The sequence below is a fragment of the Anguilla anguilla genome, chromosome 11, assembly GCF_013347855.1.
Source record: "Anguilla anguilla isolate fAngAng1 chromosome 11, fAngAng1.pri, whole genome shotgun sequence".
Lineage (NCBI taxonomy): Eukaryota > Metazoa > Chordata > Actinopteri > Anguilliformes > Anguillidae > Anguilla > Anguilla anguilla.
Window position 1 is genome coordinate 39241572 of NC_049211.1, and position 24292 is coordinate 39265863.

Below are 24292 nucleotides of genomic sequence, written 5' to 3' on the forward strand. Positions count from 1 at the left end.
AAACGTTAGATGAAGTAGGCCTACATTTTAGCATCTCTCTCATCTCCATCTCGCTCTGTATATTTCCCCTTTAGCCCTTTCTTTCCTCGGAATCTTTCAGCCTTTGTAGTGTGTAGGCTACCCTGTCACTGAGGCAGCCCTTTCGGGTGGGTATTCAGCTTCACAGAGCCTGTCAGTGACACATTTATAGCTAGCAAAAATGAAAGAAAAAAAAAGTCACAGAGCTCAATGTGTTCTGTTTAACATGATACCCAAAGTGGGCAGCGAAGTGCTCTTTTAATGTGCTTTGCATTAGTTACAAAAGGGGAAAGTATCCAAAAATGAATTTCGGCAACTTAACGTTAGTTAGCCTACTTTGGAAAGCCCATGCCTTTTTGAACTACCTTTTTCTAAACTAACGTTACTTCTTAATTTTGGCTACTTTTCTTTCGGCAGTTTATGTTGTTTAACAAATTGGTTCCCGTAGTAAAATAATCTGATAGGCGATTTATCGTATAATTCCGAAGAGTAAATTATACTCTTATTACTCATACCGTAATGCTACATCGAAGTGTCATCAGAACTTCAGATAGAGCTGTTATTGCTGCACGGATAGTTTGCGACTACAGCACGCTCGAGCGCGTGTCCTCGTGCGACCTACTTAGCGCAAATGGTACCTGGCACACACATAGCAACCATATCAGACTCGTTAGCATGTAGTTACGTAGTACTAATAAAATTTAGTTAATCAACCAAAAACCCTTTTATTTTACAACCACCTTGATAGACGCCACAAATTTGCCTAATATTACAATAACATTTTCATATAGCCTAGCCTACGGTTTAGCTTATCATAGTCTATTATTACGCTATCATTAGTCTATTGAACGGAAAGACGGATTTCAAATGGCCGTTCCGAAGAATAACAAGTGGAGTGTGTGTAAAGAAGGCAAAACTAAGAAATATGGATACGCGAAGCTCACAGACCACCACGACTCATTCACTTTCTCGAATGGTGCTGAAAAATCCCGTGGTTTTGACTACTCTCCCGGTAAATTGCACCATTTAGCGTTTGCTCATCGTGACTTAACTTCGCTCTGATATATTCTATAGCTAATGTATTGACCAGACTAGCTGCTGATTATGGAACTACCTAGTAATTTGTAACGTTACTAACATTTTGTATTTTGTTTTCTATTTCAGTGGAGCCAGTTGGGGGAAGAAAACGTTCTTCCGTAGATGACCCTTTAGATATGGGAGATATCTCAGAGGGGTTTGTTTTAATACAGATGTTTCAGGAAATATGTTACACTTTGTTACCTATTGTTTGGTTACAAACAACTGATATCGGCATAACCAAGCAATTTCGCAGTTGTGCGTGTAGGCCTACGGTTTTTGTAACATTATATTTCTGTCTACAGAACAGGTGTGACCTCCATGCTCGACAGATTTGGTGGTACCGTATACTTACTGTTTTATCCTACTGTGCTTTATTGCTGTAGCCTAAGTAAAACAAAGACACTGGTCGTTTCATTTTAGTAGGATAGCAGTTGCTTTTTATGGCATTACCCTACAGGCACTCAAGCTTTAAACCATTGCAGTAGCTACATGTAAATGCACTACCTGAGGTCACTGTTCTGTCACACTGGTCTGATTGTTCTTTCTTTCTTTTGCAGCTGACATAAACAAAGCTTTCGTTACAAAAAGAAAACGCCTTGAATTGTTCACCAAGTCATCTCTTAAGTCCAGCCACCAGGCGATTGAGCAGATATGGAAAACGCAGCAGAGTGACAGGTGAGGTAACCTCTGCCTCTGCCAGTGCAGCCCTTACAAATGCAAACAAGTTACATAAACACACAAGTTATTTTAAGATGCATGTGGTAATTTTTTGGATTGAAGCATTACAGAAGGATTCTGTTTGAACATTTCATTAAATTGTTAGTAAACGTCCCACACAATATTATGTGTCAAATGTTTTTGATTGAATGTGTCCTAGTGAAAACATTGTTTCCTTTGTCACATTCATTTTCCAGAATGAACCTGACAGAGAACTACAGCACACAGTTCAATGCAGTTTTTCAGCAATGGGACAATGACATGCAGAAATCCAAGGATCAAGATGAAAAATTAGCAGTAATATGCTCAATAATAAAAATTAAAGATCATACAGTACACCACTAGACTGGGGATGGGGGAGTTCCCTGGTGCACGGGCAAAACTCACAATCTGCCCACCTAAACATCCTCCAGCTTATTTGGCTTTACAAATCAAGCCTGCGGTCTACCAAGTAAAAATAAACGGGGCATGTGGCAGTGACAAGACAAGCTTTTTAATATGACATGGCATTCCTAGATGGGGAGGCGAAAAGAAAAAATGGGCTATAAAAATTGGTTAAAATACAAATCGTTTTTATACGACATAAGTCTGACAACCAAGGAAATGTAGTCTATTCCTAGTTTTAAAGAGGCCTTTCATCCAGCAGTTTCAAAACCGGGTATGAGCAGGTGATTTAAGTACCCATTCTATCGGTGACCCTAAATAACGGGAGTGTTGCTCGAGTTACGATAAAGAGAAAAAAACCTGTGGACATCCAGGGTACTGTTCTCCAGTGGTGGAACACTGAGCAAGGTTATCGTAGAAAAAGGCTGAATGAAGCTAAAATGAAAACTAGCCATGAAAAAACATTCATAAATTAAATGGTAAATGGACTGCATTTATATAGCGCTTTTATCCAAAGCGTTTTACAATTGATGCCTCTCATTCGCCAGAGCAGTTAGGGGTTAGGTGTCTTGCTCAAGGACACTTCAACACGCCCAGGGCGGGGTTTGAACCGGCAACCCTCCGACTGCCAGACAATCGGTCTTACCTCCTGAGCTATGTCACCCCTATTAAATTAAAAGAATATGCCCACCTGTCTGAAAAAAACAGGAACTGAAACGAAATTGAAAAGTAACTAATGAATAAAATGTTTTTTGAGCAAAATGAAATACTGTATTACCTTAACTGAATTTCAGTGACTGAGGAATGCATTTTCTGTTGATGTTTCTACTCTCTTTCTGTGAAGGGAAAGGTGGTTGATTCTTAAGGCATTTTAATTGAAGCTTGCATTCTCACCCTGAAACTAACACTTGATAATATAAACTAAACCGAATCTGAAAATATTTTTGAAAATAGTGTATAAATTAAAAGTAAAGTATAGTAACCTTAACAGTGAGTCCAGGGACCATAGTCTACAAGGTTTGATACTCCAGTGGACAATGACTCACTGATATCACAGCGAAGGTCATCTCTTTCCTTCCAGAACCTGTTCAGGCAGCAGCAAAAGATGTTTCAGCAAATGAGGACTTCACAAGTCCAGAGGCTGAAGTCTGTCAAGCAGCTCTTGGACCAGTACATTCGAGTAAAGCTTCTCTAAACATTTTATATTTCTTTACAGCTTACAAACCCATTTGGGATTGTGTGAGATCAAAACAATACTGTCAGTTCATTCCCTTAATGCACTCAAGTCAATTATCGAGCTATTGTCATACACCCAGAGGGTATGGTTAGCTGAAAAAAATTATTCTCTAACCTGCCCCCCCCTTTTTTCTGGTTGAACAATTCTCAGTCATACTGCTGATTGCTCCTTTGTCATAGTGAAGAGTAGCAGTGTGCACTGGCTTCACCTGTCGGTGCAGTGTATCACAGAACAGCAGGCACAGCTCACAGGTGCTTCTTCTGCATGGGTGAGGCCCCATTGTCTCCTGTGCTGTTGTAGAACCTGGAGGAGCTGCAGAAGAGCCACTCTGACCACCACACTGCACTGCAGACCGAACTGCGGGAAGAGATGACCCTCCTGCAGAAGAAGATCCTCATGGACACAGTGAGTAGCTACGAGTGGTGATATGCGTGTTTGTAAGTATACTCCAAGTAAGTATAGCTCCACACTGCTTGAGACAAAGACTGCTTGGCTCTGTACTTCCACAGTTTTTTTATTTGTAATCAAATAATTCACATGTGGTTAAAGTGCACATTCTGAGCTTTCATTATATACATAGTACCCCCCCACCACCACCACCGGTGTTTCTGATTAGTCACGTGTGTTCAGTTGCTTCCTTGGTGCAGGTAAAAGAGAGATTTCAGCATCTGGTCTTGAGAGTACAGGTGAGCGCTTTGATTATTAAGCAAAAATTGTGGAGGACAGAGCCAAATCAAGACAAAATATGTCTTTGTCACAGACATTATTGAGCTCACTGTACATACAGTATGTATATAGGGAGAGAGAGAGCCTTTCTGAAATTATTCAATTCATAAAGATGAGCCAGAAGGTCATGAGCTGCAGTATACTGTAATTGTAATTAAAGAATATATTTTTCCAATTGCTCAGAGAACTAAAAAATCACATTGTTTCCCTAAAAGATATGTCCACATATGCAACTAATTGGTTGATTGTAATGTTCCCAGCTGAGGCTAGTGGGCCTACTTAAGATCAGCTGTGCTTTTTGCACCTAGGTTTGGCAGTTTGATTTCAAATCCCACCCCCCCTAGACAAACTTTATGGGGAAAGAGATACAGCCCTTGTAAAGCTGTAACAGTAAAATGACCTAAGTCCAGCTGGCAGCGCTGAACCCCCTTTCACAGACTGGTTTGTGTCTCAGCAACAGCAGGACATCGCCACAGTGCGCAAGTCTCTGCAGACCATGCTGCTCTGAGGGAAACGAGGGGTGAGATCTACACATTTCTGAGGACCCTAGCCTGCTGCTGATCAGTAGCCAGTCACACGTCTGCCTGTGCTTTCATTGGTCAGCATTTAACGGTGTCATCAGTGACTTCACTTCCCATTGTCTCCATGATCTTTACTCAAAATGCTGTTGTTCAGTTGGTGTTATGCAGTTGTCTGTATGTTTGAACGGACATTTTTTCTCACCGTGATTAAAAGAGATGGAAAAAGCCATTTGAGCCAAAGGAGTGGAGTTGATGAAAGGATAAAAGTAAAATCATCTTATCATAAATATAGCAATCTTTATTTTACATTGGCTTGTTTTATTTAAAAATGAATGATTAATGATTTTTACAGAAAAGTTACAATCAAGCAAACATAAAAACTGAAAACACTAAAAGGCAAGAAAAGACATTAAGTTTCCTTTTTTGTTTAAACACTGAAGGAACATTGAAGGAACTTGCCTCTCAAACTCATATGTGGTATCCTTTGCCAAATATTAAAAAATAAATAAAACAAAAGCATAGTTAATTAAGAAATTACTTTCAGTGAGTTTAATTCCTCAGACTGTACTGAGATGATACCTACGCAAAAGTCTAATAGCTTTGGTTATATTCAGATAGCTAAAAGGCAGTGTATCATAGAACTGTGCACCCAGTCGTTGAATATAATTTGAATTTGATTTATATACTCTATAGCTTACATCGGGCAGAGAGACAAGACCATTTAAGATACATTGACAAGAAATGCCATGTGCATGTAAATCTTCAAATAAACCTATTCCAAATATAACTGAATTAAATTTTTTTTTTTTTTTTAACTCAGAACGGTACATCAATGCATGCATTTGTGAAAACGGTTGGTAATGTTTGAAAATGGACAGACAGACATTCATAAATTTGTACACTCGGTAATGCAGCAATGAGCAGACAATGGTAGCAGAAACAGGAGCGGTCTTGACGTTTCCTTTGCCGGAGACGGAAGGAGTGGGTTAAATAACGCTACATGCACATTCTTTGTTCGACACGTGCAGGTGAATCTACACAGAATGTCAGACAGAACAGTGAAAGGATGGAGTTATGCTGTAATGACCACAGCAGAGTCAGACTCGTACTGAACCACACACACAGTCATGAACGGAGACAACCACACCTAAGTGTAGGTAGCAGCTTTCTTGGGTGGTGTTTTTACATTGCATTGATGGAGTTAATAGATTGTCTACTGACCTTGGTTTATTTCTAGCTAATGTTTTAATTTAACACCTGAGATTAGTAGTCTAGTTAAACTGCAATACTAGCCTTTCCCAGTCAAGGCAATAAAGACAGCATTCACTGCTAACAACGTGGGCCTTCAGGTCAAACAAAAGGTCAGATAAAACACCAACTCAAGAGATAAGGCAACTGTGAACTATTTTTTCAGAATAACTTACAGATATTGGGAAAACAAAAACCTAGAAAATACAGGTAATAGCCATGTAGTAACATAGAGTAACTGCCAGGATTAATATAAGCAAATACTGTACTATGGCAGATATTGAAAGGCATTTTAAAAATTAGTCCAGCTTTGCTACATATCTTGGATTCTGCGCAAAAAGGACAAACTGAAATGAAGACTTCAAGTACGAATAAGGAACACAATGATTTAGAACATAAAATGGACTTGGACTCATTTAGATAGCTATATACAGTACTGGTCATTCTTGCAGTTGGCTGCCAAAATACCGTCAAGCTGGGCTAGTCTGTCCTAAAAAACATGCCTCATTCGCCTAGGCTGATACAAACGTGCTATAACGCAGACCAGCCAATGGGAAATTAAGTTCTACTACAAATGTTCCTTAACCTGCATTAAGCAGGTGCCTTTCCTCAGAACTCAGAACTGCCATTTGCACGCCTGGGAAAGCCTGGGCTATAAGGGAGGTGAACAGAAAGAGTGGACAGTCACACTCCCACAAATCAATACTGTGGTGTTAAAACTGACCCGGCCAGTTCTGCTACGACTGCTGTCAAAAATGCTCGTGTGCTCGGAAAAAGGTTAGTATTCCTCAATCTACACGGAAATTAAGAATGGCTTAAGGTTTTGGCTCAGGTAGACTAATGGAGTGGCTAAACAGAAGAGGTTGACGTTCAGAAAAAGCAAAGAAGGAAAACTTTTTAAAAACTTTTTTCTACCCGTGTTACACAACTTAATCTAGCAAAGAAAAAAAAAAAGTTTCATCCTATATATATATATATATATATGTATACATACATATATATATAAATATATATATATATATACATATACATATACGTAAACAAAAGATAAGACATTATTTTCCTCATGTCCATTTTGCATTTTTCGTTGACTAAAACAATACATGTTACTTCTGTAATGCACTCAGGTTCATACGTTTAGCATTTTAGGCGAAAGGCGGACCTACGTAGTTGACGTTAAGCTGCATGTGTAACGAACAGCGCCAGAGCGAGGGAACGCTATACGAACATTAAAAGCAGTGAGCTGCGGTGGCGGCAGGAGCCCATCTGTCCTTTTCTGAAGGATAAGCAGCTCCTGACAAAAGGAAGATCAGCAGATCCATTGAGGAGCAGCAGCCACAGTCTCTGTTGGACTGGAAAGAAAACATTTCAACCCAAACTGTTTGAGGCTGCAGTTATGAAAGTGAGACAGTGAAATGCCAATATTGCAGAGTACATTTTTTTTTTAAAAGGAAATACTGACACTACTCCCTCATATTGCTCTGAAATTAATCATAAAAAACAAAAGCAACCAAATAATTCAACGTTATTTCTCAATTTTAAAAAAAAGAAAAGTAAAAACTCTAAAATGAACTGAAACCACATCTTATCTGCACTGTATTTTAAACACTTCGGGTTCATAGATGTATGAATAGTGAACAGTAACAGAAAATTAGTTTTCCCTTTATCTTACCACTGCTTACCAAAAAAACAGCTGTAAGTTTTACATAACAGACAGACAAGATGGAAAAACCTTTCCTCTTTTAGTCAGGAGACCATTAATCTGACCATTCTGGACACAGAACAAAATTGCACAAGACAGTGATTGAAATAAATAATTTCCTTTGAACTTTTTCCTCGTATATTCTCACCATCGGCTGTACTGGTTTTACATTCATTTCAAGATAGCGCATGTCCTTTTTATTTTTATTTTTTTTTGCAAAAAGTGGAAAAACACAAAAAGAGGTCCCTAATGGTGGTTGCGCCCTTGCTGGTTGGGGAGTGTGTTCGGGGGCTTGATTTTGAAGACGAAGATGTGCAGGTGAGAGGCGATCTGGTTGCAGACGGTGACACAGTAACGCACCAGGTCGAGGAAGGACAAGCCCTGCGGACGCACACCAACAACTACGAATCAAGCACGGCAGTCCCTCAGCCCCCAGCTCATTCAGGTGAGAGCCACAGAAGCTGCTTCCGTCCACCATCATGATCAACTGAGCTGCAGGTTAAACCAGCTCACAGTGTGAATATGAACCCAATGACACTGATCGCAGAGAGAGTGAGAGAGAGAGTGAGAGTGAAAGTGAGAGAGTGAGAGAGAGAGTGAAAGTGAGAGTGAGAGAGAGAGAGAGACAGAGAGAGAGAGGGGGGGCAGGAATAGCCACGGTGCACTTTACAGATGCTTGAGTGTTTCGTTAGGCGTACACCCACACTCACATGCATACATACGCATACACTCTCACACACATTGTCCTGCAGTGCACTTTAGTGTGATGCCCTTGGATTACTAAATTAACGGAGATGAACTGGATGAATTTGATCCTACCAGAGCGATCCAGAGGACTAGGTATTCGTCGATGAAGCTGTTGAAATACTGGTCCAGAAAGAGCAGTCCTGGGCCCAGAAAGGCCAAGTCAAGGAGATACATTTCACTCTTAGTCATATGTGCAACCTGTGAAATAAAAACAGACAGCACAAGAACGTCACCAACACACGTATACACCAGTGACAGTGCAACATACCCATACGGTACAGATAGTGTATCACACCATGGTTTTATATAACCATGGAAATACTGCCTGAGCCCAGGTTCAACATAAAGACTGTCGAGCACTCACCAGCTAACTAAATTAGAGTTTAAACAAATTAAAAATCACTATAATTTCCAAATCCAAATCTGATTTTAACATTTTTTTGCATTAAATTTTCTTTTGTTTAAATAAATTTGGCATCTCCAGTCCCACCCAAATTTGGAATGTCCAATTTGTGAATTGAAATAAAGGCATGCTCATGTATGCCCCCTTGTTCCTGCTGGCTCAGGAGAGTTTAGACAATTAGCCAGCCAGCTGCTCCTTTCCACACTGCCGTGGGGCTGGAGGAGACCCAATCATACGTGTGGATATGCCATCCCTGCCAACTGAATCCCTCCCATATGTATATATCCCTTGGGCGATGCAAAGCTCATTGTGTGTCGCCCCTGCAGGGCTCCCGGCCTGTCGGAACTGGCACGGGCCGGATTCGACCAGAGACTGCAGTGCCCACTTATGCGCCACAAGTAGCACTTCAACAGAGTGAGCTACCCAGCAGCCCCAAATCTGATTTTTCATTTGACGCTGAACGCCCTTTCGCCCTTCGAGGCTCTGAAGATGACGAAGATGGGGATACGTACCACTAGCTTGTTAGTGATCTTGGCAGACACAAAGCCAAAAGCCAGGACATAAAGACAGGGATGCTTTTCAAAGAGCTGGACCGCAGACTTCTTGTAAATCATGATGGCCAGTGTGATGACTGACCCTATGTGGAAGAACGGGGTCAGCACACTCGTTCCCTGGGAGGCAAAAAAGCAATCCATCAAAATCCATACAAGAATGATTTCCCATTAATCCAGCCAACAGGCACTCCATTGAGCAGGTTATTTCATATCACAGCTGCAACTGAGTTACTACTGCTTTTCATTCATTAGGGGACAAATGCCTATGTTTCTACACTTTTTATTTCCCTAGTAGAATCCAATGTGGAATTATCTGATCATATCCTATCCCTAAATCCTGAGGGGAAACTGAGAGACTGGCAGTCATATTTGTGCTTACTCTGAATGATGACTTATCTGATGAGAAGGTCAGATCATTCGAACAATCTAGGCCCCACATTTGGTAATAGAAACGTTACAGCTCTGTCATCATTTTCTGTCCCTGATATTACAGCAGTACCCATAATGATACATCACTTTGATGAGTCCACTGAATTGGCAGTTGGCTAATGCCAGTATAAATATAGTGTTCTCTGTAGACCTGTGATGCCATATTCTTTGGCTGGCCAAAGAAGAAAGGGGGAAAAACATAAATGACTTTTGAACAAAACCAAAACCCTACTGGTGCAATTGAAATGCATGAAATGACAATACTTATCATAATAAAGGGTTAAAAAAAAAAAAAAAATATATATATATATATATATATAAGTTTAAAATTATAAGTGCGATACAAAATACTAATTTTCATAAAAACTAATGTGCTACAATGCTACTTTCTAGAACATTCCTACCTATGAGCAAACATTCTGAAGAACTTACTGCTATTGTGGATCCGTTCTTCCCTACTCCGCCTGTGAAAATGACCCGGAAGTAGTTTGCACAGGAGAAGATAGCCCCTGCCACAGTCAAGATGGCAGGCACTATTTTAATCTGGATATTAATCACCGGGATCTGGGGGATTTAAAGAAAATTCATTGGTTAGCCGCATATCTGTGCATCTCACTAGCAGAAAACTAACAGTAAAAACACATTATGGCAAAATGTGTTAGCTAATAAACATTCTATTCAGAGAATCCTAGAGCATAATGCAGTGGCTTTCAGTCTTGACTGTAGGAAATGGAGTCGGGGAGGTGAAGCTAAAGCAGCATTAACTAAACTACAGCAATATCAGTAAGCCTCAGCTGTGTTCCAGAGCACTGCTCTATAAAGCAATTAGTGTTACACAGTGTACTACTCTGTTAAGGAACTACACTATATGGCCAAGAGTAGTGGACACCCCTTCTAATTAGTGGGTTATGCTACTTTAGCCACACCAATTGCTAACAGCTGCATAAAAATAAAGCACACAGCCGCACAATCTCCATTGACAAACACTGGCAGTAGAATGGGTCGTACTTAAGACATGTCACAAAATCTAGAGGAAAGCCTTCCTAGAAGAGTGGAAGCTGTTATAGCAGCAAAGGGGGGCGACCAACTCCATATGAATGCCCATAGTTTTGGAATGAGATGTTAAACAAGCTCATATGGGTATGGGTGTGATGTTCGGGTGTCCACACACTTTTGGCCATGTAGTGTACCTTCAGCAGCAGGATCACTGATAATTAATCACTGAAAATATCGCGGAAAGTGACGACACTGGAAAATCAGAGAGGGGTAACAGAATTACCGAAGACTGCCAAAACGCCGTTCCCCCGACGGCAGCCAGCAGGTACATGGTTATGATGAAGATCTGCACTTCCGTCACATCGATGCTGAGCAGGGAGAGAGGGCAGAAGGGTAAGAGCAGGGTTAGGGAGGTCAGTGATTCAGGTCATTAACATGCACAGCGCCCCCTTCTGGAAGCCCTGTACAGACGGCCGCTGTCCCAGCTCCGAGGCTACACGCTGAAGGACTTCGGTTTCTGCATGGCTGGCTCTGAAACCGTTCTTCACATTTTCTGATGCTGCAACGCTTTTTCTCTGCCTTAGGATGTCTGTGTGTGTGTGTGTGTATGAGTGTGTCTGTGCATGTGTGCGTGCATGCGTCTGTGTGTGTGCATGCAACTGGGTATGTGTGTGTGCGTGTATGTGTCTACGTGTGAGTGCATGTGTGCGTGCATACGTCTGTGTGTCTGTGCATGTCTGCGTGCATGTGTGTGTGTGTGTCTGCGCATCTGTGCGTGCATCCGTCTGTGTGTGTGCGTCTGTGTGTGTGATGCTTTAACCTCTTAGCGCAAAGCCCCTAGTGGTCGGCACGCTGGCGTGCCGAGATTACTGAACTCAAACATTCAGTGCTACTGCAACCAAAGTATGAGTTAAAAACAGAAACGCGTTGTTTTACTTTCATTAGTAGACGATACATGACAACTATGCCGAATACGGAGTTTCGCAGCGCCACCATTGTCGCTCTAGTCGTTCATTTAACACGCACCCCCTCCCTGCAGTCTCATCTACAACTACACCCCCCACCCATGACATAATGGACAATATTGTCTATCTTGGCATTCATATAAATATTCTTTCACCACTAAAAAATCGTATTCCGTCATAGCAACAAGATAAACCCGACAATAGCCCTAAGATACGCCAATACAGCAGTGAAAACGCTGCTCACTGAACAAAGAAATGAGAAAAAGTTTTTTAAAATGATACCATGTCATTCTACAGTCAATATATGGGACTAAATATTGAATAAATATACAACCTTACCATTGGCTTTACGCGCAGAGACTGAGTGGTCATATATTGTCTTGGACAATCCGTTTGTGAAATATACGCGCATTTATGATGCCTGGGTACCTTCTAAAATAGCTGTGCATAATACCACACGTGTTGTTTACAGCGTTGTCGCCCTTTTTAGTACAGTCTGGCTTGATTGACAATTCATTTATTCAGTATGTGAGAGTATAAGCTTTTTAGCGATGTACAACATGTCTAATTTTTCTTTTGGAATAGCGTTTTAGAGGTCAGTATAACCGAAAATTTTCTTATCATCGCATTCACTTGCGCATTCACTCTGGTAGCAGAAAGACGCTGGACTAAACGAAACGTGGTCAACAAATCTTCATAATTTCTTGGAAAATACTATTATTATTGAAGACTTCTGGGCATAGCTAAGCCATATGTTTGCTGATAGACCTAGCTGACATCGTTTTCTGAAGCAAAAGAGAAGCGAATAGAATAGTATCACTTTACTGTCTCTGCCTCCATCTACTGAACATACTGATACGATTTCATCATTGCTATGTAAGTATTACTGCTCAAAATATTTCGGTTATATACGTATATTTTTGAAATTGAGGGTCCTTAAATAGGTTAGTGGCATTATATAATGTGGATATTTCGCACTGTAATGTAAGCGTTAGTTAGTAGTGTAATAGTTTTTGTGAAGCATGCAACCTGATGACGAGAGTGTTTGAACATTTCCAAAACGTGGTGGACGGTTGAAAATTGTTTTCACGTCGTCCCATCCCCATACAAGAAAACATACGAGAGTACAGAGTATAGAAATACATACAAGAGTTCATCATTACACATTTAGGTACTGTACAGCATTGTGTGACAATATATTTGCATTAATTTAAAATCTGATATCAATGTTTCATCTTAAACCTTCATAAGGGGCTCATTTAAATGCTTTACAATGGACAAAAAGCATTACATTCCTTTTTGGAGAGATTTTGGATATGTTTCTGTACCCCTAGCTATTTTAGACCACTGTACTGACGGAAAGCCTGTAATTCCCACTTGAAAATTATGCAACAGTGAGTTTCTTGAGTAAAAACAGTTTATTTGTAGTGAAATACGTGAATATGTTGTGATTTACAGAAATGCATAATTCAGACATTATTGGGTAAATTTGGAGACGCTGGGTACACTGCTTAGTTTTTGCTTCATAAATCTATAGTTGTTCTACATGTCCACCCTTAGATTTTATGAACTTGTGGTCAAGAAGTTTTTGATACAGCACATGTATAGTTTAACCTGCTGTATATGTGCAATCTCTCAGTATTTCATTGCAAACTAAAAAAGTGCAAATTCATTTTTGATTTTTTGTCTAGACAATTCCATTTGTGGCACTATTTCGTCCAAAATTATGAATATAAACTAATCTGTGGTAGTATTGTAAATTGTACAAATGTCTCGCTTCATTTAAGCCATTTTTCAAGTCTCTGTGGTGTTCACATCTGGAGTTATAAAGCTTTAAATAGGGTACCCCCTAAATGGGCAAGAATTGGCCAGATTTGGCTTGTGTGATAAGGGGTTAAGATGCTACAACGGTTGTTGTTGACTGGTTGTTGTAGTCTTAATATAGCAACCTGGTAGCAGTTTACTTTTTTAAAGCACATAACAGCTTCAGAATTTACAGTTGAGATCATGGGTGCCGTAGAACAAAACGTGAACAAACTCTTAACCTCATGTTAACGCAGACCCTAGTTTCTGCAGAAATCAAAATCCCTATGGGAAAGGAGCACAGAATCACAGAAGGAACCACAGTCCTAACAGGCTACATTTACAAGATAAGAACGGGACACATTTCACAACTCTAAATGGAAATCAGTGTTGCAACAGCTCAAAAATATGTCTTCGGTCACAAGGCACAAGTATGTACAAGTTTAATAATCAGCGTGACTAAGGCTTTCCTGGTCTGAGCTACCCACAATCTCCCAAACTCTGCCGGACATTTTGACTCAACGGGAGGCGTTGAATGGAGTAATCAGACGCGTATCCCGACCCCAAATGGCTCCCACACACTCTAGAGCCCATGCTGGTGGCGCCCCCTGTCTGCGGCGGCCTGCACTCACATGCCGAAGCGCAGGGTGCCTGAGACGTAGGTCTGCCAGTGGGCGCAGTAGAACATGAACATGCCCGCGAAACAGCAGAAGAACATCCAGTCCGGGTTGGTGCCCAGCTGCACGGCGATGCAGGTGCCCAGGACCACAAAGACTGCGGGGGAGAGAGAGAGCAGCCAATCAGCCGCAGCGCAGCACTGCGAGCCAATCAGCCGCAGCACTGCAAACCAATCAGCCGCAGCGCAACACTGCGAGCCAATCAGCCACAGCGCTGCGAGCCAATCAGCCACGGCGCGGTATTTTGAGCCAATCGGCTACAGCGTGGCAATGTGAGCCAGTCAGCCACAGCACAGCACAGCACAGCACAGCACAGCACAGCGGCTGCATCACTGTTCTCCTGGGAGAACATCATTAAGGAGAAAGTATCTACTGCAGTGGACAAGCTACCCTGGTGAGCACCATAAGGCTTAAGAATTCTTAGTGTGCTTTGCCTTTTACCCACTGAGATGCAAGCTCTAACGAGATCCAAACACACTACAGATCAGGACTGCTTGAAAGTTTAAAATCGTCTATCAAGGGAACATAGTACGTGGAGCAAAGACACAATTAAAACTTTAAAACTATGCAGTTAGAGCCTCTCATCACTAAGGGGCAGTGTGAAATTAGAAGGACAGCCAGCAATGCAACTTTTGCGTTGCCTGCAGAAATGCAGAACAAACAGTTATTTTTTTTCGACAAAAATTCTTCTGACATTATTTACCACTTGCGCTATTCACAGAGTGGCAACTTCAGTGAGGCCCCTTGTGCAAGTACAGGCAGGTGGATGATACCTGTGTGTGCACAGGGCAGGTGGGCTGTGTGTGTGGGAGAGTTTGTGTGTGTGTGTGAGTGTTAGTGTGAGTGAGCGTGTGAGATGTGTACCTGTGGAGAGGGAATCACAGCCATGGTCAAACAGCTCTCCCAGAGGAGTGCTGCTATTGGTCCGCCGTGCCTGCTTCCCATCGATGGCATCCAGTGACTGGTAGATAAAAAGGCCCACTGCACTTGCCAGGTATGCCCAGAGAGGTGCCTGAAGAGAAACCACACAAGGCCCCAAGATTAACGGTCATGACAAGCACAATGCAAACTAATACTACTTAAGCAGCACATATATCACGCAAAAGGAGAAAGAAGGAAAGGAGAAAAACACAGAACACTGGATGCACAATGTACTGGAGAAGGAAGCTTGATTAATAATCTAGCCGGTGGGTGGTTCGATTCAGACCGAGTGACCATTGTCAGTATGTGCAGTCATCCTCAACTTCAAATGCACATGCACAAAAATGCCCCATTTTATTCTTAAATACACAAATTATTTCTGCTAAAACAGGTGAAATGCCTCAGCAGTATAACTTGCCACTGTCACTCTGTGATGTTAATTTCATCACACTGAAGAAAAGCTTCTAAGCCTGGGCTAAAAATAAATTTAAAAAAAAAAACACACGCACACACACTTTGACCTCAAAAATCTATGAAGTAAATCTGAAAAATCAATTTCTTTGACATAGCACAAAAAGTCTAAAGTACATTTGGAACCATGCTAAAAAATCTATGTGTAACCTATATCTGTATTCACGTAATCTTTGAGAGTTCGTTGAACCCCGGTGACCTGATTCCAGCCTATGGAATTGACAGAAGAGTGTTTCTGGCAGCAGGAAGTAGCGGCGGTGCTTTTCAGACACAAATGAGTCACACAGACTTCTCTTTTAGCTGATGCGTGAACCTTCACCACAAAGAGCAGCGAGGGCCCGCTGAAACTGCAGCCCAAGTCAGACAGAAATAGAGCCGTTCGCTGCCGCCCATCGTTTCGTTTAGTTTCAGACAAATCCAGGTTTGCTCCGGCCTCAGGCACACATCTACGAAATACCAAATTTGCCTTTTCACGTCTGTTTGCAAATGCAGCGTTGTCCCCTCACTATAACACAAGACCCAAGGAGCCCGAGTCTTCAGGATCAACTTCTGCATGTTCGACACGGATCTCTGGAATTTCGAAAGGAGGGCCGGATTCAAAGCAAAACCCCCCCCACCCGCCCCCCGCCCCCCACCCCCCACCCCCAACCCCCACCCCCGCTGTGTCTGTAGTGATTTACATGCTGGACCCCCAGCTGCCCCCCCGCCAGTACAGCCTGCTGAGCCCCCCAAGCCGCGGGCAAAGAGCCTGTGAGGTTTCTTGGAAAGAGGGCCGCCATGGGAGAGTTCTGTTTTCAGGGCCCACTCTGCGTGGGAGAGTTTTGTTTGCAGGGCCCACTCTGCGTGGGAGAGTTCTGTTTGTAGGGGCCCACTCTGCGTGGGAGAGTTCTGTTTGTAGGGGCCCCCTCTGGGTGGGAGAGTTCTGTTTGCAGGGGCCACTCTGCGTGGGAGAGTTCTGTTTGCAGGGGCCCACTCTGGGTGCGAGTGCGTCGTTTTCAGTCTGGAAAGAATGAGATTCCTCTGCCTTGTTTCCACCAAAAACGAAGCACTGGTGGTGCAAAACTAGTTTTAACATGCAAATAGTCTGAAGTGAAACGCTGTACGTTTTTCACTTTTGACAGTGTGGCATCGAGACCTTTGCATGCTGAACCCGTTATGACAATGTTTGGGTTCCCTGATATGATTTAAATCAGAGAAAGCAGCCTGAGCTCTCAGATTATTGATGATCATTAGCGTGTACCACACTACGCGCTGTCGACAAACACACGCAACCTTGGGCGCACACACACACACACACACACACACACACACACACACACACACACACACACACACACACACAGACCCCATTGCGTGCGTGTCCTATCCCTGCTGCAGACACACGGCCCATCTCTGCCTGAACCAAACGACTCGCTGCTGCTTTTCCCGAAACGCATCCACATCCTCAGCCCGTGGGAACCTGGATGAACGGATCTCCGCCCCGTGTGCAGTGTGCCACGCCTACACCCCCCCCCCCCCGCCCCCGCCCCCGCCTCTGACCTCACAAGGTGACCAGCTGGCGGTTTGCACAAGGCCAGCGCATTCTCCAGGCTGGAGTGCGGTGTACAGTTACAGCGCGTCCTGCTCGCTGCACAAGGCCGCAGGAAAGCGAGCGACTCGGCCAATGAGCTCCACTAGGGGCCGCTGGCCCATCGAAGGTCAGAGAGCCAAGAGACTCCATGCACTTTATCCATCAGCTGTGTTGCACACAGAGAGGGACTAAAAGCAGCCTGTAGAAGCAGAACAGCCTTTTCCGAACCTTTGACAAAAACTGATGATTTGGCACAGAACAGATACAGGTCCAGAGTCATGAAACAAAGATTTAAAAAAGGTTTGATATCCATATCATCTCAGTGCCTAGTAGAGACTTATAGACCATAGAGTGACTCTGTTTGTTCTGTGCTCGATAGATCAATATAGCATGCAAACGTAAAAAAAAGTAAGTTCAACCCAAAACAAACAAAACCCTGATTATTACGTCTGGCTTTGTAGTACAAGAGAAACGTACATTCTTTCAAAGGGTTGACAGCTCATTCATAAAAGACACTGTCCAGTCAGCTCTAACTGTAGGGCCCACACACGTGACCAAAACAAATCCATTACAGACCAACAGCCTCGACACGTTTGACTGGGCCAGAGAGTTTCCGTACGGTCGATTCGGTTAAAACCAAACATTTTCCACGGCTTGCTTTCCCTTCCTCCAAACCGTAAATACGCGCAGGCGTCCAGAGTTTCTTAACTCGTGTCTTATGCGTGTGAAGCGAGGGGGGGACTGTGTTGCCACGGACACTGGTAAACAAGTTATATAACCAGACTGAGGAGACTCCTTCCTTTTTCAAACTATTCCCCTTCTCCTGAAGAGCCCGTTCTGGCCGGGACCCAGGCCTCCCTGGAAGGACGTGCGCGTCCTCCGAAATGGCGGTGCGAAACTGTGGCGGTCACCAGTGTAACAGGCTGGGGTCAGAGAGAGGCTGTGACCGGAGAAGGGGGGGGAGGGGGTATGTACGCTGCCTGTCCCGAATCTCCTCACCTGCTTACCGCGGATAAAACCGCGACCACCGGATGCCAGAGGCTCCTGTGTATCCCATATAATATCTACACCCCTGGTGTCATAACACACACACACACACACACACACACACACACACAGCGAGCCCTGCTCACCCGGTATCATATGAGTGTGTGACCCAAGGACATCACTGCATACAGAAAGCAGCAGGAGTAAAGTGTCTGAATTAAACTACAGTTCACCGTGAGGGCACTACAGGCTAACAGCAGAGTCCCACAAAACAACACAACACTCTGCTCAACTTTCCACAGAAGCAGTGTTCATCCATGGCTGAACCACAATTAGCAGAATCATAAAGTACTAGTTTCTGAGGTCTAGCACACCGTTGTGAAAATAAGCTTTTATAAACAAGACCAGGTTAAAACCTAGTATATGGCTGGACCTAACACACATGATCCGGCCGACCAATGGTGTAACTTCATCAGTCAGTCAGTCAGTCAGCCACTCACAGACAGTCACGTTTGTAGGGCTGGCCCCGCTGTTGCGGTCCAGCCAAAAATATATTTTTAGGGCTTTATCATAACAGGTGTGTGCCCAGTGCTCTACGGGCTACGCCACGAGACCCCCACCCCCCAATGAAAGTAACCTTTGACCATTATGTGTGGTGATGCCGGAAATTTGGAACCGTTGTCATCCATTAAATATTAACAGCCACTTCTCTATTTCAGTTCTGTGAAAGACCTGCGTTCAGCGATTTACCCAGGCTGGCTTGTTTCTCCAGGCCTGTGCTGCTCTTTAAAACACATTTAAATACTTTAAAACATTTTGATTCCAGCCCTGAGGGCAGTTTGTAAACTTGCTTAGTCTCACATGCATACTTAATGCACCCTAACTGAGTTGCATTCATTCCGATGTGAGCCCAAGACCACCTGTACTCAACAGTATGAGACTTTCTCTCGAGAACCTCATTATTTACTCCCAACAGCTTAAAACCGTACAGACACAGCCAGTAACAAGGAAGTTCATTTACAGTAATGGGTGTTAACATTCAGACAACCAATAATGTATGACTGTGCGTCGATATTCAACTTTTCATCCTGCTATTTGTCTCTAAAGTGCTTAGGCAGTGTGCAAGTGTTCTGTGCACGCCAAAAACTGAACATTTTAAAAGAGCAGGAGCCAGTGTACTAGTGAATACACTTCCTATGACCTGACCTATGATGTAATGTAGCCTAATATGCTGAAATGTGGAAAAAGAAAATCTACTTTTTATAAAGTCAACAACTGATTGCAGCCACCGGTGTTCAGTCTGATCTAATAAACAGCTGTGGCGGTGGAAACAAAGCCGTCAGTGTTTCTGCCACACATCTCCTAACTCCCATCATCCCCACTGTCTGTTCCCCTGCAGTTCACTCTCTGGAACAGTAGGGGGCAGTGATGGTCTGGCAGAATGCACCACTCAAACAAAAACTCTCTTAAAAAGAACATTATGCAGTGAGTATACCTAGAAGGTTTAGTGGAGCTAGGACAGTAGTACAGATTGGGAGGAGATAGGACAGTACAGCAGGTTGGGTGGAGGTAGGATAGTAGTACGGACGGTTGGAGGTAGGATAGTAGTACGGGCGGGTGGAGGTATGATAGTAGTACGGACAGTTGGAGGTAGGATAGTAGTACGGGCGGGTGGAGGTAGGATAGTAGTACGGGCGGGTGGAGGTAGAATAGTAGTACGGGCGGGTGGAGGTAGGAGTAGAATGGGTAGAGGCCTACCTGCTCGGTGGCGGTGGGGCAGTAGCAGATCAGCACCAGCGTGGTGAGGATGTTGGTTGCCAGGCCGACGATGGTGATGAGGTTGGGGGCGATCCAGGTGGGGACACGGGAGACCAGCCACTCCCAGTAGCCCTGCATGTAGGGCTCCAGCAGGGAGCGGCCCGCGCTGCTGTAATGGTGGTCCTCCAGCCGCTTCAGCTGGTGGCGCGATAGGGGCGGGGCCTGCAGCTGGACCAGCTTCCTCAGGATGCAAGCTCCACCCCTTCCGCAGGGCTCCTCTCCCCCAGGGGCAGGGCTGCAGGGAGCATCTGCAGCCGGCTCCGCCCCTCGGGCACCCCGCGACCTAGCAGCGCGTTGGCCGCCGCCGCCGCCGCTGCCGTTCATGGCGAGCTCTGGTCACGCGCACGCGCGCACACACACACTGCCTCCACCCCGCCCGGCCTCTGGGAATCCACAGCGAGGCCCCAGCACACCTGCAGAGGGAAGACCATAGGCCCATTTATTATTACACAACCATTATTACTACTACAGTCATTACACTTTTCATTACCATATTGTGCCGATTATTCGCCTGTCCTCGATTTATTGACGTGCACTTATTTTTCAAATAAATTTCCTACCATCTTGAATTTAAATTTTACAACAAAACCACAGGGGACCCCTGACTGTACTGACCCGTCAGTAGAACGAGGGGGCATAAATGGAAATTAGCAAACAGTAAATTCCACACAGACATTAGGAAGATGTTTTTCACACAGAGTAGTCACTGTCAGGTCACGAAGTTGAGGCAGAAGCTCTGGGGGTTTTAAAGACCAGGATTGATAATGCTAGATACTATCTAGTTTGTAGGTAAACCAAGTACTAGGTACCCTTTATTGATAGGAAAATGGCAAGTATTGTTGGGCTGACTGGCTTGTTCCCGACATTATGTTATGTAGTTGGAAGCTGAGGCTGGAGGCTGGACAGAGCAGAGACACAGGATGAGTAGAGAGGTAAAGGGAGAGGGAGGGATTGACAGAGAAAGAGAAGACAGTGCGCTAATTCTAATCTCTTATTTTATCCGTCCTTGCTTGTTTTCCTTGCGTCCTTTCCTAGTATGGAAGGTCCAACGATTCTTGAAATTGACGTCTGGAATCACGTGTTGTTTGCGCGTTGAACACGTGATCCCACACATCAATCTCACGTATTTTTGACCCGTAAGTGATACTCCTCGTTACCGTTTTTAAAATAAAGCCCGGTTCCAACATCGATCTGCTACACGTCATGCCCACCGCAGCTGACAAAACTTTGGTTCAATATACTAGCAGGACTAACGTAGGGGCGTGTGTGGTGTGCCCCTGCTTGTGCGGTCGTGAAAACGTATTTAATAAACTTTTTTACTGATCAAAAGCAGAACAGTGCTCTTGTCTACAGTAGTCTTGACTCATTGCATAAGGGCGATACAACAATGGCACACCCCAGAGCGAGATATGTGAGCAGGATGTGGCAAGAGCTGTCACACGTCACTGCTGCTGTTTTTGTACGCTCGTGCAGATACATATTTACCCAAAGACTTACACGAGAGGGTAACTAACGTAAACCAAGTATGCCTAACTTTGGAAATATAAAGTTAAATAAATGTCCTTATTTCGGTTTAAGTCTTACATCGATGTCTAAAAACATACCGTTAGACGAGGTGAATGACTTAGTACAAAGAAAGCTAAACATTGTGCATCTAAAGAAAGGGTTGTCAAGCAAAATAATAACTACAGCTCAGTTCAATTAATTTCTATTCCAATACTGACCGTAAGTAAAGAGTTATAATTCTCATTAATTTGACTCATTAAAATTACCCGAAACATACAAGCCGACTGCTGTCACCAGCAGTGTATTCTGCCTGGGGCTGTACGACGTTACGGGCGACTGCTTACCTAACCTAGCTAACGGAATATCTAGCAATATCATATATATTTAACTATACGAAACCAGAGCCACACCTAGCAAGATGAATGTGTTTGGAGGTAATGTAGAATGACCTTGATAACTTCAACACAAAAGCAGAAATCGAAGTAATTCTAACCCCAAAGTAACATGGACTACCTTTATGTTACGAGCAATAATATTAATGTAAGTTACGCGACGTAAGTTAGCTATCTGTGTTAGATGACTGGTCTATTACAGAACAAGCATCTTGCTACCAAGCCGTTATAGCAAATTGCAGAGAAGGCTCGCCCTTGAAACTATTCAAGCTAGTTATAAATGTAGTAAAATAAAATTCATTTGCCAGTCAGCCTTGCTAATTCGCTGGATATAAGCATTTATTTTGAAAATGGAAAGTGCCCACATGCAAGTGTCAAATGCGCTTACTAAAGCCAGCTAAGTCAGACGATGACTGGATGATAGGGTGTAGTGATAAATACGAGCTTGCTAGCATCCGCTAGCTAAATCATTCAACACAATGCTGTTTTCTTAGGTCGCAAATCAGTAGCTACCATCAAGAAAAATATTAGCACCACATAAAGTTCAATTTGTTCGCTTCAGACACAAAAGTTTAGACAACGGTCATTCTAAAATATAAATTTGTATTTATCTAACTGTGAAATGGTGGGGTTGTATAGCTTATGCTAGGTGGTGAGCATGCAATCGTCCTTCGTTCAGTCCTCGACGTTACCTTCTAATGTTAAGACTTCAAAAACGGTCCGAAGTGTCGGCCTCTCCTCTCAGGTTCTCCTTCGCAGGCACTACACCTAACGGGGTACCAAAACTTGATGACTCGAGTATTTATAAGTATTCAGCAGGGGGGTGTCCGAGACGGAAGACCACAGATCACTGGGCAAAATATTAACGATCTCCTCCGTTCAAGGAGCTGATACCGGATGGAAATTCCCCAGCACGCCGCCACTGGGCCGAGTGCAGGAAAGCTAACGCTGAAGCCACTTCCGTCGCACAATTTACCAGCTCTCGAACTAGATAACAAACAAGTACCTGAACTGGGGTAAAGTGGTCGGCAAAATTTACAACTGTAACTATCTTTTAAAATATCGTGTTAGCAAGGTCATACGTTAGTATGCAGAATGATTTTATGCCGAACAAATCCGTGCTCCTTTGCTGGCGTGGTTTTGCTAACTAGACTAGCTGTTTTTTTTTTATCTGACCTGTCACTTACTCTGCTAGCCAATCCAGCTATAGCTTTCACTAGCTAACTACTTTGCTAATGTTGTTGATAATTGCTATTTAATCGTTTAATCTACCCGAATGACCGTCCAGTTTGTACGAAACGAATGCATTTTAGTAATGTCTGGTTGATCTGTTTAATGACGTTTTGCTACAGGTCTTCTGCTCTTTGGGTAAGTTAACTTTCCAGCTAGCTACAAAAACTACAGCACTTTTTGAACAACCTTGCGCGTGGAAACACTCTGGTCAAGCAACTTGCTAGACACTAGCAAAGTTAGCGAATTACCTTGTCTGTTGAGGAAATGTTTAATGCAAACACGATAAAACAGAAACTATATTCAAACTACACATTTGTCATTTATTTAGGTCTATGCCGTACCATCATCAGCTTGTCGGAAACTCTCTACTTGCAATGTGCATTTGTGGCCGCCAGAGATCAGTGAAACACAAGATAATGCATTCATGTAGGGTCAACCCTGGTTTCAGATTAGTAATACTAACAATATTATTTGACGTTGTCATTAACCTCCTTGCATATGTATCAAACTCAGTTTATAGTGAAATAAAATCATGGCACGAGAACTGGTCCTTGAGATAGCTGGTCAGTTTTTGGTCAAAATAAAAGAAAACTGTGAAATAGTGAGAATGAACTAAAAAAAATTTCTGCTCCTGTGAGAGCCCGTGGGAGTGGTAACACTGAGGCTCTGCTCCTGTGAGAACCTGTGGGAGTGGTAAGACTGAGACTCTGCTCCTGTGAGAACCTGTGGGAGTGGTAACACTGAGGCTCTGCTCCTGTGAGAACCTGTGGGAGTGGTAACACTGAGGCTCTGCTCCTGTGAGAACCTGTGGGAGTGGTAAGACTGAGACTCTGCTCCTGTGAGAACCTGTGGGAGTGGTAACACTGAGGCTCTGCTCCTGTGAGAACCTGTGGGAGTAGTAAGACTGAGACTCCGCTCCTGTGAGAACCTGTGGGAGTGGTAACACTGAGGCTCTGCTCCTGTGAGAACCTGTGGGAGTGGTAACGCTGAGATTGTTATTTCTACCTTTACAGCCACTACTAGTACATCCTACACTTGTGAAACCACATTGAATATTGTGAAAACAGAACAAGGAACAAGCTGTCAGTTATACACGTGGACTGCCTCACAAGAATTGCAATGACAAACTAAATACACACGGCAGAAAGTGAAGGAGCATCAGGATCGCTTCCACCTCTCTAGTTTTT

General features: G+C 43.4%; 2 protein-coding genes across 4 annotated transcripts; one reads left to right on the plus strand and one right to left on the minus strand.

Annotated features, from left to right (window-relative positions):
• Positions 1-28: 28 nt before the first annotated feature.
• LOC118208138 (synaptonemal complex protein 3-like) lies at positions 29-5455 on the plus strand. 3 transcript variants are annotated; one of them, XM_035382514.1, is made up of 8 exons: positions 29-146; positions 1183-1252; positions 1401-1435; positions 1656-1773; positions 2013-2112; positions 3281-3379; positions 3737-3841; positions 4617-5455. In XM_035382514.1, the coding sequence occupies exons 2-8, from the start codon at positions 1233-1235 to the stop codon at positions 4668-4670; spliced, it is 531 nt and encodes a 176-aa protein (XP_035238405.1). In that variant the 5' UTR covers positions 29-146; positions 1183-1232; the 3' UTR covers positions 4671-5455. The 3 variants fall into 3 exon arrangements, with proteins under 3 accessions (XP_035238405.1, XP_035238404.1, XP_035238403.1); XM_035382513.1 differs by lacking the exon at positions 29-146 and adding an exon at positions 573-1030 and having other exon boundaries at positions 4623-5455; XM_035382512.1 differs by lacking the exon at positions 29-146 and adding an exon at positions 575-1030.
• Positions 5456-5480: 25 nt separating this feature from the next.
• LOC118208133 (choline/ethanolaminephosphotransferase 1-like) lies at positions 5481-23282 on the minus strand. The gene is made up of 9 exons (XM_035382500.1): positions 22565-23282; positions 19915-20387; positions 15072-15219; positions 14163-14304; positions 11046-11130; positions 10199-10330; positions 9296-9454; positions 8453-8578; positions 5481-8014 (listed from the first exon to the last, which is right to left on the minus strand). Exons 2-9 carry the CDS (start codon positions 20296-20298, stop codon positions 7880-7882), a joined length of 1311 nt encoding a protein of 436 aa, XP_035238391.1. The 5' UTR covers positions 20299-20387; positions 22565-23282; the 3' UTR covers positions 5481-7879.
• Positions 23283-24292: the final 1010 nt, after the last annotated feature.